This window comes from Epargyreus clarus, unplaced genomic scaffold, assembly GCF_041222505.1.
Source record: "Epargyreus clarus isolate Ecla_fem2 unplaced genomic scaffold, WU_Ecla_fem_2.2 ptg000013l, whole genome shotgun sequence".
In the NCBI taxonomy this organism is placed as follows: Eukaryota; Metazoa; Arthropoda; class Insecta; order Lepidoptera; family Hesperiidae; genus Epargyreus; species Epargyreus clarus.
Window position 1 is genome coordinate 6,883,109 of NW_027332221.1, and position 15,504 is coordinate 6,898,612.

Here is a 15,504-nt window from a genome sequence, read left to right on the forward strand (position 1 = left end):
TCTCTTTAAGCATCGTTGCCCCCGGGGGCGTGGTGTGTTGGCGCGGGGGCCAGGGAGACCCGGTGAAACGGTTGTCCGCTGGCCGCCCGCCGGTTAGTTGGGGACCCGAACCCGGGCAACACTGTTAACCTCTGGCCCGGGAGGCTGTCCCGCCAACCGGCGAAAAATCCCGTTGCGCGGCTACCTTGCCGGAGTAAGAGACCGGAGTGGAGCCGGGTAGTCGTGCACGGGGGGGACCGGGGGCCCTTTCGTCCCCCGCGCCAGCATCCCACATCACCTCCGTAGGCTCGGTGTCACGAGACTCATACTTTGTCCCGTGAGGCGTCGGCGGAGCATTGCAAATCCTTTCAAATTCCCGCCCTTTTTGGAACAACCACCAACTATGAGAAAGCCTAATAAAAAGAAGAAAAGTTGCACAGCGGCGACCTCTTCCACATTTACTGTGGATATGTGCAATATCAGAGGAGTCCATTCCAATCTGAATGCCGTCCACCACCACCTTGAGACGGTAAAGCCGGCTTTTCTCTTTTTGACGGAGACGCAGATATCTACCCCGGACGATACATCGTATTTGGAATACCCCGGTTACAATTTAGAACATGCCTTCAGGCGTCGTGCCGGGGTATGTGTGTATGTTCGGGGGGACGTCTGCTATCGCCGTCTCAGCTTTCTCGAAGACAAGGACCTATCATTGTTGTGGCTGCGCGCGGACGTCGGAGGTCTTACCCGTGTCTACGCGTGCCTGTATAGGTCCTATAGCGGAGACGTGGAGACAACTCGATTATTCGAGCACGTCCAGTGGGCAACCGACAGAATGCTGCAGCAGTGTCCTTCGGCAGAGTTGGTGGTTCTCGGTGATTTCAACGCTCATCATGTTGATTGGCTGGGATCCCGGACCACCGACTTTGCCGGGAGATCTGCATATGACTTCTCCTTGGCATATGGGCTCTCTCAGGTCGTACCTGGTTTCACTAGGGTGCCTGATGTAGAGACCCATACTGCCTCTTTGCTGGACCTACTGCTGACTACCCATCCGGTGGACTACCAAGTAATGGTCAAGGCTCCCCTTGGATCCTCTGACCATTGCTTGGTAAGTTCGACTGTGCCCTTGTCGTACCCCGTGGAGACACGTCCCCCCGGGAGACGACAAGTTTGGCATTACAAGTCAGCAGACTGGGACGGATTCCGGAAGTTCCTGGCTTCGTACCCGTGGAGGCAGCTATGTTTCGTCTCGGGTGACCCTAGCTCGTGTGCTGAGTCTGTAACCGACGTGATACGGCAGGGTATGGAGTGTTTCATTCCAAACTCTGTCGTGTCCGTCGGCGGGCGGAGTCAGCCCTGGTTTGGTGGGTCTTGTGCTAAAGCGCTAAGCCTTAAGCAGGAGGCCTTCCAAACCTGGGCATCAGCACACGCTAGCAAGGACCCAAAAACCCCCGAGCTCCGAACCGCGTTTAATGCTGCCTCCCGTTCAGCGAAGAAGCATATGGCCAAGGCGAAGTCTAAGCACATCGGCAGAATTGGCGAGCGGCTACTTGGTTACCCCTCCGGGAGTCGAGCCTTCTGGTCGCTGGCCAAAGCTGTCGAGGGTAATTTCTGCCGGTCTTCACTACCGCCCCTGCGGAAACCAGATGATTCTCTGGCCCACACGGCAAAGGGGAAAGCCGATCTTCTTGGTACCCTCTTTGCCTCAAACTCGACTCTTGATGACACAGGGGCCACACCGCCTACCATCCCGCGGTGTGAGAGCTCTATGCCGGATATTAGCTTTACGCAGAAGGCTGTCAGGCGAGCTCTATTGTCCCTCGATATCAAGAAGTCGAGCGGGCCAGACGAAATCCCCGCAGTGGTGCTCAGGACGTGCGCTCCCGAGTTGGCTCCCGTCTTAACGCGCCTATTCTCGCTTTCCTACACCACAGGACAAGTACCGTCTTCGTGGAAGGTTGCCCTTGTACACCCTATTCCCAAAAAGGGTGACCGCAGCGACCCGGCCAACTATAGGCCTATAGCGATAACCTCCCTGCTCTCAAAAGCTATGGAGCGTGTTGTAAACACGCAGCTCCTTAGGTACCTGGAAGAGCACCGGCTGATCAGCGATCACCAATATGGTTTTCGCAAGGGCCGATCAGCTGGTGATCTTCTTGCGTACCTCACTCACCGTTGGGCGCAGGCTGTTGAGAGCAACGGGGAGGCATTGGCCGTAAGCCTGGACATCGCTAAGGCCTTTGACCGGGTCTGGCATAGGGCCCTTCTCGCGAAGTTACCATCTTACGGTCTTCCCGAGAGGTTGTGCACATGGACAGCCAGCTTTCTGTCTGAGCGGCATATTAAGGTCGTAATTGACGGGTGCTGCTCAGACACGAAGCTCATCAACGCTGGCGTGCCCCAAGGGTCTGTATTATCTCCCACGCTTTTTATTCTGCATATCAATGATATGCTGCTAAAAATCGGTGGCATTCATTGCTATGCGGATGATAGCACGGGAGATGCTGTGTACACAGGCCGTGCGAACACCTCTCGGACATTCGTGGAAGAAAGCAGAATCCGACTTGTGTCTGAAATCGAGAACTCTCTGGAGCGGGTCTCGGAATGGGGTCGTCTTAACCTTGTTGAGTTCAACCCCTCGAAGACACAAGTCTGCGCGTTTACCGCTAAAAAAACCCCATTCGTCATAGCGCCTAAGTTCCAAAGTACCCCGCTCACCATTGGTAAAAGTGTAGGGATCCTGGGAGTCGACATCTCGTGCGACGTGCAGTATCGGAGTCATTTGGAAGTTAAAGCCAAGTTGGCTTCAAAGAAACTGGGCGTCCTAAACAGAGCCAAGCAGTACTTCACTGGGGAGCAACTCCTGCTGCTTTATAAAGCGCAAGTGAGGCCCCACATGGAGTACTGCTCGCATCTCTGGGCAGGGGCACCACAATACCAACTTAACCCACTTGACTCCGTACAGAAACGCGCGGTGCGAATCGTCGATGACCCAGTGATCTCTGATCGGTTAGAACCGTTAAGCCTTCGGAGGGACATAGGTTCCCTCTGCGTGTTCTACCGACTTTACAATGGTGAGTGTTCTGAGGAACTGTTTGATCTGGTGCCTACGTCGCCTTTCCTTCATCGCACCACTCGCCGAAGGATGAAGTTCCATCCACATCAACTGGACCCGTGGCGGTCCTCCACGGTTCGGTTTAATAGATCATTTTTGCCGCGTACGTGCAAAATGTGGAATGAACTTCCTCCTGAGGTATTCCCTCAGGACTATGACATGGGGCTCTTCAAGAGGGGTGTAAAAAGAGCTCTCCTTCAAAGCCGGCGATGCATTGGCGACTCCTCTGGTGTTGCAAACGTCCATAGGCGACGGTGACTGCTTTCCATCAGGCAGCCCGTCTGCCTTATCGTTAGGTTACATATAAAAAAAAAAAAAAAAAAAAAAACGTGCGAGTCGGTATTACAAGAAAATGTATAACTCTTCTGGACTTAGGCATTAAACAACTGGTTTTCTTTTGCAGCTCTTGCATCAGACCATACACGATCGAGGACGAACGTGTGAGCAGGACGGCCGAATGTTATCGTCGTTAATAAGAAGCTTGGATATTAACGATATCACATTTTTATAACGTTACATTAAAGTGATAAGTGACTCATTTGATACTACAGTTTAAAAACAGATGCGGGTAGGTGAAGTGGGGACGACACCATGGCGGCGCTCGAATTAACAGAGAGCGACATTCTGGAGACTTCAGCAAGAGCAGTCGAATAACGGAGATACTTGTGTAGTTATAATACTTCTAATCACTAGTGTGAACTTACTTACGTATAATTGTTATATCGTTACTCTGTACCGTTTATGTGACTATATTATTACATGACTTCAAGACCTTCAAGATGACTTTGATTTCACACATTATATAAACATTCTGCCGTGTCAACTGTCACATTTGGGCTAAAATGCTTTTTTTTTTTGATAAAGCAGACGTGCTACCTGATGGAAAGTAGTTAACGTCGCCTATGGACATTTGCAACACCAGAGGAGTCGCCAATGCATCGCCGGCTTTGAAGGAGAGCTCTTTTTGCACCTTTTTTGAAGAGCCCCATGTCATAGCGCTCCGGGAATACCTCGGGAGGAAGCTCATTCCACATCTTACACGTCCGTGGCAAGAACGTCCGTGCAAACCGAACCGTGGAGGACCGCCACGAGTCCAGTTGGTGTGGATGGAACTTCATCCTTCGGCGAGTGGTGCGATGGAGGAATGGTGACGTAGGCACCAGGTCAAATAGTTCCTCGGAACACTCACCATTATAAAGCCGGTAGAACACGCAGAGGGAACCTATGTCCCTCCGTAAACTTAAAGGTTCTAGCCGATCGGAGATCCTCGGATCGTTGACGATTCGTATTGCGCGTTTCTGCACGGAGTCAAGTGGGTTAAGTTGGTATTGGGGCGCCCCTGCCCAGAGATGTGAGCAGTACTCCATGTGGGGTCTTACTTGCGCCTTATAAAGCAGAAGCAGTTGCCCCGCAGTGAAGTACTGCTTCGCTCTGTTCAAGACGCCCAGCTTTCTTGACGCCAACTTCGCCTTAACGTCCAAATGACCCCGGTACTGCACATCACACGATATGTCAACTCCTAGGATCCCTATACTTTTATTAATGGTGAGTGGAATTCCTTGGAACCATGGCGCTATGACGAATGGGGTTTTTTTAGCGGTAAACGCGCAGACTTGTGTCTTCGTAGGATTGAACTCAACAAGGTTAAGTCGACCCCATGTCGAGACTTGCTCCAGAGAGTCCTCGATTTCAGACACAAGTCGGTTTCTACTTTCCTCCACGAGAGTCCGAGAGGTATTTGCACGGCCTGTGTACACAGCATCTCCCGTACTATCATCTGCATAGCAATGAATGCTGCCAGTTTTTTGCAACATGTCATTGATATGCAGAATGAATAGTGTGGGAGAAAGGACAGAGCCCTGAGGGACGCCGGCGTTAACAAGCTTTGTGTCTGAGCAGCACCCGTCAACTACGACTTTGATTTGCCGCTCAGACAGAAAACTGGCTGTCCATGTGCACAACCTCTCGGGAAGACCGTAAGATGGAAGCTTCGCGAGAAGGGCCCTATGCCAGACCCGGTCAAAGGCCTTTGCGATATCCAGGCTAACCGCCAACGCCTCACCATTGCTCTCAACGGCTTGCGCCCACCGGTGTGTGAGGTACACCAGAAGATCACCAGCTGAGCGGCCCTTGCGGAAACCATATTGGTGATCGCTGATCAGCTGGCGATCCTCGAGGTACCTCAGAAGCTGGGTATTAACCACACGCTCCATTACCTTTGAGAGCAGGGAGGTTATCGCAATAGGCCTGTAATTAGCCGGGTCACTGCGGTCACCCTTCTTGGGAATCGGGTGAACGAGGGCTACCTTCCACGAAGACGGTACTTGACCTGTGGTATAGGAAAGTGAGAATAAGCGCGTTAAGACGGGAGTCAACTCGGGAGCACACGTCCTCAGCACCACTGCGGGGATTTCATCCGGCCCACTCGACTTCTTGACATCAAGGGACAATAGAGCTCGCCTGACAGCTTTCTGCGTAAAGCGTATATTAGGCATAGAGCCCTCACACCGCGGGATGGTCGGCGGTGTGGCCCCCTTGTCATCGAGAGTCGAGTTTGAGGCAAAGAGGGTGCCCAGAAGATCGGCTTTCCCCTTTGCCGTGTGGGCCAGAGAATCGTCTGATTTCCGCAGGGGCGGTAGTGAGGAGCGACAGAAATTACCCTCGACAGCTTTGGCCAGCGACCAGAAGGCTCGACTCCCGGAGGGGTAACCAAGTAGTCGCTCGCCAATTCTGCCAATGTGCCTAGACTTCGCCTTGGCCATGTACTTCTTTGCTGAACGGGAGGCAGCGTTAAGTGCGGTTCGTAGCTCGGAGGTCTTAGGATCCTTGCACGCGTGCGCTGATGCCCAAGCTCGGTAGACCTCTTGCTTATGACGTGATGCCTTAGCGCAAGGCCTATCAAACCAGGGCTGACTCCGCCCGCCGACAGACACGACAGAGTTTGGAATGAAGCATTCCATGCCCTGTCGTATGACGTCGGCCACAGAGTCAGCGCACGTGCTAGGATCACCCGAGACGAAGCATATCTGTCTCCACGGGTACGAGGCCAGGAATTCCCGGAACCCGTCCCAATCTGCTGAACTGTAGTGCCAAACTTGTCGCTTCCCCGGAGGTCGAGCCCCCGTGGGACGCGACAAGGGCACAGAAGAACTTACCAAGCAATGGTCAGAAGATCCAAGAGGAGCCTTGACCATCACTTGGTAGTCATCGGGATGGTTGGTCAGCAGAAGGTCCAGCAAAGACGCAGTATGGGTCTCTATATCAGGTACCCTAGTATGACCGGGTACGACCTGGGAGAGCCCATATGCCAAGGAGAAGTCATACGCAGTTCTTCCGGCGAAGTCCGAGATTCGGGAGCCTAGCCATTCAATATGATGGGCATTAAAGTCTCCCAGAATCACCAACTCCGCCGAAGGACACTGCTGCAGCATTTTGTCAGTCCCCCACTGGACGTGCTCGAATAGTCGAGTTGTCTCAACATCTCCGCTGTAGGACCTATATAGGCACGCGTAGACGCGGGTCTGCCCCCCAATATCCACGCGCACCCACAACAAGGATAGGTCCTTGTCTTCAAGGCAGCTGAGACGGCGGCAGCAGATATCACTCCGAACATACACACATACCCCGGCTCGACGCCTAAAGGCATGTTCTAAACTGTAGCCGGGGTAATCTAAATACGATGTATCGCCCGAGGGTGATATCTGCGTCTCCGTCGAAAAGAGGAAAGCCGGCTTTGCCGTCTCAAGGTGGTGATGGACGGCATCAAGATTGGAATGAAGCCCCCTGATGTTGCACATGTCCACAGTAAGTGTAGAGGAGGTTGCCGCTGAGTACACTTTTCTCTTATTATGCCTTTTCATGATGGTGGTAAAAAAAAGAGGAGGAATTAGAAAGGATTTGCGATGCTCCTTCGACGCCCCACGGGACAAGGTGCGGGTCTCGTAGCGCCGTACTCTCAGTGGTAATGTGGGATGCTGGCGCGGGGGACGGAAGGGCCCCCGGTCCCCCCCGTGCACGATTGCCCGGCTCCACTCCGGTCTCTTACTCCGGCAGAACAATCGTGCAACGGGATTTTTCACCGGTTGGCGGGACAGCCTCCCGGGCCAGAGGTTAATTAAGTGTTACCCGGGTTCGGGTCCCCAACTAACCGGCGGGCGGCCAGCGAAAAAACCGTTTCACCGGGTCTCCCTGGCCCCCGCGCCAATACACCACGCCTCCGGGAGCAACGACACCTAGAAGAACCCACCGGACCCGAAAGATACGCCGTCGGAAGCACCACAGAGGATGGGAGGGGAGGATAAAGGGATGAACTGGCTCCCAGGCGCACTACCGAAACACGACGAATCGTTAATGGCGGTAGACTTCGGCCTGAGGGTGGTAGCTAGCCAGGCAGATCCCACGAAGAGATCTTACCACCAAGCGGGACACCTTTAGGAATTACGCCAGGCAGTGTCAGACCCAGCAACCAGTGGGACCGTCGCAGTAAGATGTTAAATGCCCGAGAAGACGCTGCTGCCCATCGACCCGGTAAATACCCTTAGTCGCCTTCTACGACACCCACGGGCAGGCATGGGGTGGTCTATTCGCCGCCGGAGCCACACGGCTCAGGCTTATATTCAAGGCTTAAAATAAATGACATTAAAAAGTTTTATTGCACTTTTGTATCTATGTCAAAGAAATTCAAATTTCAAAACATTCAAACTTCGTTTCGAAAACTTCGTAAATAAGTGTATTATTCTACAGAGATTTTCAAGAAGAAAATACTTGCAAAATGAAAACAAGTACGACACAATTTCTAACGATGATAGAATTCATGGAACGGTAAGTAACACTTCTTTCTGTCTTGAATATCAAAGAATAATATTATAGTTACAAATAATTTCATGCGTCTTTTTAGACACGGCGATTTAAACAAGCCGGCGGTTGGACCCGAGGGCAGATTGCGGATAAAGCAGCAATGGGAGACCCTAACCGACATCTTAAATCTAGATGTGACTGGAGATAGCAAAGATAAGGAACGGTGGAAAAAAGTAAGGAATATTACTCATTTATATTTATTCCTGCTGATGGAGAGTGACATTGTACACTTGTTTTAAGTATAAACAATTCTTAATGCACCATTAACATTATTTCGAAAATTCCCTGCGCATGTATAAAGCATAGTATCATAACATATCAATCTTACTAATTTTCCTTATGTGTGTATAACAATGCGTTTGCTTATGGTTCTTTATTACATCTTCATGTGCTTTGCCTTGCATGTATAGGTGTGGAGCGACTGTAAGACAAATGTAAAAAAAAAGGCTGCTAAAATCCATCAGTCAGCCACTGGGACTGGTGGAGGGCCAGTTTGTAGGCTCATTCTTTCTGACCTAGAGCATCGGGTGCTTCAATTGATTGGTACTCAAACTGCAACGGGCCTAAATGACATTAGAGAAGTTGGTATACAGGTAGGTATAATAATCTAAAAAACTTTCTTTTTAATTAACAATACCTTCAGGCATCATTAGAATAGGATGAAAATATGCATTTGGGTGAAGATTTGAGTGTGCATGTGTTTGTTCAATTTTTACTAACAAAGTATTGGAATGGTTTTACTGTAATTATTATGAATATCATATGTATTATTTCAGAGTATAATCAAGTTTTTTGGACCACACAGCTATAAAATGTTGCAATATACATTTTAAGTAAAACAAATATATAATATATATTTTCCCTGCATACATAATATGAATTCTCAATTGTTTTTTTTATTCATAGATGTCACATACTTCCACAAGTGAAGCTGGTCCACCAGTCCCATCAAGTACACTAGATGACTCCACCCATTGCACCAGTCTCCAATCGGAAAGTGGAAGTAGTCACATCCAAACGTGTAAGTAATTTATTACAAAATTAATGTTAACTTGTCTTTCATTATTATGAATCACCATATCTCATATTAATTCTATGTTAATTCTTTGAATTTTATTTTAATTATTAATATTGACGTTATAAATGAAGAAGGTACTTTTCATTGTCAATTCTTCATCATCAACACAAATCCATTACTGTCTTTGTGCTAGGCAAGGGTTTCCTTTCAGTGTGAGAAGTGTGTAGTACTTCCAAAACTTATTTTTATATAAAACTCAAAGGCACTTAGTTTAGCCCCAAAAGCTTTCCTTCATTTTATTTAATTGTGGTAATTTATTTGTAATAACTTAATTTAGATATTTATTCCCTGGTAAATCAGTGTAGAGCATACTTTCAAACCAATAAGCTAGTACTGCTATTGTACATTATTATCCAATAATTATTGATAGACCATGTGATTAATATAGTACCAGTAATACCAATATAGTACTATAATAATATGTATATGTGTAAAATAAATATCTATTTCTAGTAATATAAATATATGTTGCGTTTACTAAATATATTTATAATTTTTTGACATTGTTATTATTATAATTTAATTTATATAAGTTGATGACTACTAAATTGACTTTTTCAATAAACTTAGTATATTGTTATTTGTAATTTTTTTCAAGATTAAAATATAAGGTAGATAATATGTATTATATAACGGACTGTAAATTTGCATGCTGGCAAGGCAGGATTAGAAAAATTTAAATAATTTTTAGAACTTTTTTACCTTATTTTAGCAAATAAAGAAATATGAATATGAATTACATATATATATAATAATAATTATATTTTCAGTGGAATTACTTATACCGGACCTCACGCCTCCCATTGCTGCACCGCGTGCTGACAGTCCTGGGCCCGTAAGGCAGTCATCTCCCACCCCTAGACCCACAATAGAGTCGCCACCCGCAGCCACAAGAAGACGCCGATTGTTCAGGCGTGGCTCTGTCTCGCGTCAACGGCGTCCTACTCCATTGCTCGACACTCGACGCCGTCGCGTGTCTGGGCCTCCTAGGTTGGAAGAAGCGTCCGCGCAATTGGAGTATTTCGATCAGCGCTGGCACGTCTTAACCCAACAGATTGCCGCTGAACATAGGCGCCTGCGTGAAAGACAGCTGGATGAGCGTCAAGCGGAGCGGGAGCAACGGAGAGAGGAAATGGCAGAATATTGCGTTGGAACTCATTCGGCAACGAGAGAGGGAGCGACAGGCAGAACTAGAAGAACGGCGATCAGAAGCGGCGCAATTGCAGACTCTTGTGGCGCAATTAATCGACATTTTAAAATTATATATTAATAAGTAAAATAATTTTATAATTTAGGCTTTAATTTAGCAAATATTTAATTTAATTTAATTAGGCAAATATTGATTGATTAAAATATAAGGGTCAATTGCGTAAAAATTGTACGTAATACAAAGGAAACACAATGGAATTTATTATAATAGAACCCTCCCTTGGGTTCATAGTAGTACTTATAATTTATGTAATCTTTAACAATTTACGTTTTCTGTACAAGATAAAACTACAATAATATTTACTAAAATTTTTTTCTCTAAAAAAAGTTAAACATTATAAATATGAACTCACTTTAAACCTAAACTAAATTTTAAGTTTTAACTTTCTTTCTTATATTATCATATCTGATCAATAAACGAAGTCTAAAAACTTTTGAAAGATAATAAAAACAAATATGAAACTGAACATAATTCTTTATTTAAAACAAAAATCTGCCAAAATAATTATATCATATTGCCAAATAGTAAGTGATACAAGAAAAACTTAACTTATACGACAGATTCGCCACTTTATATGTAACACATTTTTTTTTGTATGAAAACATGATTAAACTGAAAAAGTAACTTAATTTAATGTTCTTTTTTCTTTACTTTATGTTAACTAAAAACAAATTACTAATGCATGCGCTTGTGAAACATATAATAAACTAAGAAGAGAAAAAATATTATACATTACTTCACTGAAATATTTTTTACAGTTGTTTTACTTCCGAAGACAGATTTTTGTTAGGAAAAGTACAATTTTTATGCAATTGACTTAGACAATTGATTAATCTTTCTTAATTCACATAATCTTTATTATATTTTAATTAAAATTCAATATAAATAAAAAGTAAAAAAAATCATATTGTTGCTGCATGTAGTCTGCTAGCTAGCCTGTCGCGTATCTGGCGACCCAGGAACAACATGAACGTTTCATCTTCTGCCTGATGTGAAGATATTGATGGCTCATTGATCTCAGGATTTTCTAAAAAAATATAATTCTAGTAATTAAAATTATTTTTGTAATAAAAAAATCTTAATACATATAATTTTTTTTTAATTACCAAACATTTCTTCTTCCGGTAGTGAGACTTTAAAATCTAGTGCAATATTATGCAATACCGAGCATGCAATAATGATTTTAGCACATTTGTTCGGCTGATAGTGTAGAACTCTATCTTTACTTAAACACCTCCACCGGTTCTTCAGGCGACCGAAGGTGTTTTCTATAATGACTCGTGTCTTGCCATGTATTATATTAAATGATTCTTGTACTGAACCTGGTGGTGGGTTAATATATGGTGTCATTAGCCACGGTCTTTGAGGGTATCCAGAGTCACCTGTTACAATTAAAATTATGGTATTTAATAAATATAAGTAAATTAACCAATCTGAACATTTATTTACATAAATTGCCTTACCTAAAAGCCAAACTGATTCGCCGTTCTGATGTAACGACTTCCTGTAGGTATTGATGGAACTATTGTTCCAAATAAAGGCATCATGGCTGGCTCCACCAAATTTGGGGTTGACAGACAATATTCTGCCCTGATGATCAGAAACCTGATAAAATAACAATTTGTAAATGATTCAATTGTTACTTGCTATATGCATTTGATATAAACACCTCTACTTACTACTTGTACATTGAGCGAGTGGTAGTGCTTCCTACAATAAAACATATGTTCTATATCCCTCTTGGGTTTTACAATTCTGAAATGGGATCCGTCAATGCACCCAATGACTCCAGGGAAGCCATATGTGTTGTAGAAACTTAAAAATAAGTTATTTAAATTAACATAACATAATATATTCAACTTGGTTGTTATAAACATGAGTATTACTGACCTTTGTTTGATATTTTGTCTGTCTTCCAACAAACACGGGAATTTTATGAATTGATCGATCACATTTGGGTGATTTAACGCCTCCGTGACTTCGTGCACATAGCGGCTTATGGCTTCCTGTGATAGGAAGTTAGCTACGCCAATAATAACGCGTTGGTAATCGCCATTGGCATAAAACAGTAGAGCGCTAAGAACCTGCAAATATAACACATTGTAAATTGTAATAACAAATTGTATTACATATTGTACAAGAAACTATAACGTGTCTAAAGGAAACCGAATCTTACTTTAGTCTCCAACGAGACCATTTGCGATTTCTTAAGATTTGTTTTATCTCTTAATAAAGCGCATAAATACTTAAAGCCCCTCTTTGAGAGGCGATAAAGTTGAATAAACTTTTTGTTCGAGATCCGGTTGACGTTGGATATGTTACGCCTTTGCTTCAAATATCGCCGTTCCCTCATCCGTCGATCTGCTTCCTCAGCCTCCTCGAGAACTCTCAGACTAAAAAAATATTTTGCAGCAAACATCGCCATCTTATCTTGAAATTAATTATTTACACGAGTTCACGACACCACAACTCGCAGAATAAAATCCGGTGAGTGGCAACTCGTTGACAGATTACAAAATTACGTCACTTTACTTTGTAATAGTTGGGGAGTCCAAGAGGGGATTTCGGAAGTATTTCGAGCGCGTCAGACTAAGGTATGGGAGATACCTTACACCCTGTAGAGTATCCTAAGCCATAAATGAGCTTTCTATGTCGGGGGGTTTGCAGAATCAAAAAAATCGATCACTGGACATGCTCAAGCGTGGTCAATTTCCTTTTTAATATAAAGGAAATAATGCTAGAAAACGGAAAACATCATAATCTGCCAATTACCATACGGCGAAGTAGTGAAAAAAGTCATTTTGAAAAAAAAAACATCCTGTATTATTATGATATCTGATAGTGTCACTTATTAGCATGAATCCCTGGGAAGTAATGATGCATCACAAACTAAAGGAAAAGGCTAAATTTTAGGACAATACATTATTCTTCATACATTCTCATACAATTTTTTTTCAAATCATCAGAATAAAAAGACCCCCGCTGAATCAAAAAATATCATATAACCTTTTCTTCATTCTAACGTCTAATCTACACAATCGTATATGTCCCAATGACGCTCGAGTTTCTACACATTTAGCATCCTGGGCTCCCCTACTATAATAAATGTCAAATGCGCAACTTATACTAACATACCACTCTTTATCGACCGTTTACGAGCTCACCTTACTCGGTCAAGCGAGTCCGAGCTCGAAGGAAAATAATTATAAAACTCATAATGCCATATTTTAGTTCCAACAAATTCCGCTAGAGGCGCTGCTAGGAGATGTATGGGCGAGCTCGTTAACGAGGAGCGAGTCGCGGAAACGTTAAAAACTCATACTAAGGGTACAGTCGTCGTCTTGCGCTCAGCGGGAGCCTACAGACGTTCTGTACGTGCCCTCTTGCTGCTCCTTTCCACGTGGATTACCCTTGTGCCGCGTGTGCATTGTGAAGTGCAGAGACTACTCCTCGGGGAGATCAGGCCGTGCTTGCTTCCTCGAGCCCCGTGACAGCGCCGTGCGCGTCCCCCCTGACACGATTCGACGACTTGGAAGGCAAGGTTGGTTTTATCTACTCATCTGCTGGGACGAGGATTGGGTCATACCTCTCACACTATACAGTCCACTTATATCATCCCGTGGGATTGCGTGGCCGTGCCCGCATACCTACACCCTCGCGGTCTGGCCTTCGATCTGATCCGCACAATACTTTTGGCCTTCGAGCCGGAAGTATAACCCTACAAACCCGTGCGGTCTGGCCTTCGAGCTGGATCGCACATTGGGAGTTCCAAGGTTGTTCTTGGAGTCACTGTCCGCCTTCTACTGATTACTTCTCTAGCCTCGAGAATGTCTTAAAATCATTTGGTTCCGAGTGCACAGACCACATAATCATGGGCGATTTTAATACTGACGTTCACAACACCTCTCCCCGTTCTGTAAAACTTGTCAAAATGTTTGAATCCGTCAATTTATCTCTTCTCCCTTCCCTTCCCACACATCACAATATTAATTCTATCGACACTTGTTTGGACTTAATTTTTGTATCGTTGCCAGACAGGGCCCTTGCCCACGGACAGATCGAGGTTCCTGGATTTTCAAGGCATGATTTACTTTATCTTGCGTACAACATTAAACCTCCGAAACTCAAACCCGAGATCGTTTGGCTGCGCAACTTTTCCCAGATCGATCTACCCTCATTAAAATTAGATGCAGATAATATAGACTTCTCCGCAGTGGTAGCAGCGAAAACTGTAGATGATAAAGTTTGTCTTTTCAATAAAAATATTTTGGAACTTTTTGATAAGCACGCACCCATGAGAGCCGTTAGATTAAAAAGACCACCAGCTCCGTGGATAACTCGAGGCGTACGAATGGCAATGGCGCGGCGTGATAAACTTTTCCGTCAGTTCAAGCGTGACAGATGCGATGAGAGGTGGTGTCTGTATAAAAAAGCGCGTAACCGTTGTAATCAAATGGTAAGGGCAGCCAAGCGTCGTTACATATACGACAATATCTCCAATTCTTCTTCAGCCGATATTTAATAATAATAATAATAACATTTATTTGCAGAAATAAGGTACAATTTAGATGGCATATTTCATGTATACAAGTCCTCTTATGTTACCTAATGAGGCATGCAAATTACAATAGCATACGTAATATGTAATTATTACGTACAAGTCACTATGATCAAAAAGTTAATAGTATTAAGATAGGAAATGTCATGTCAATATAATTATTCTAATATTTAAATACACACACATAAACACACCTTAAGCTGAGACGTGCAATATAGGTACAATTATAATTAATGAATCTATTAATAAAAAATATATACAGTTATACTCATGTCACGATAGATATTTTGTACATTAATATTATAATAAAACAATTATTCATTCCAATTCTTATTTTTTCACATAGTTACAAGTTATTATTTGTCAAATAGATCATTTGTAGAGTAGAATGTCCTTGCTACGAGCCATTTCTTTAGTTCTTTCTTAAATCTATCAAAATTCAAGTTTTTTATGTCTGTTGGCAATGCGTTATAAACTTTAATGCACCTAGAGTAACAATTTCTCTTATAAAAAGCTGTTTTTGGCGTTTTATGATACCCTAGCCTATTTGCAATTCTCCTTGACTTTGAGTTATATATGTCTTTAGATGTTTTAAATTGATCTGGATTACTTTTCACAAATTTGCCTATTTCAAAAATATACATGCTTGGTAGAGTAAGAATTTGGTATTTTTTAAATAACGGTTTGCATGATTCATGAGGCGC

At 44.2% G+C, this 15,504-nt stretch overlaps 2 protein-coding genes across 2 annotated transcripts in view; one reads left to right on the forward strand and one right to left on the reverse strand.

The window, feature by feature from the left end:
• The window catches only part of LOC140746791 (glycosylated lysosomal membrane protein A-like), a 69,510-nt gene that overhangs the window by 46,350 nt on the left and 7,656 nt on the right, over positions 1–15,504 (reverse strand). The window lies entirely within an intron of this gene.
• On the forward strand, positions 7,904–10,524 carry LOC140746697 (uncharacterized). Its single transcript, XM_073078802.1, has 4 exons — positions 7,904–7,918; positions 7,995–8,127; positions 8,861–8,975; positions 9,803–10,524. The coding sequence occupies exons 1-4, from the start codon at positions 7,911–7,913 to the stop codon at positions 10,300–10,302; spliced, it is 756 nt and encodes a 251-aa protein (XP_072934903.1). The 5' UTR covers positions 7,904–7,910; the 3' UTR covers positions 10,303–10,524.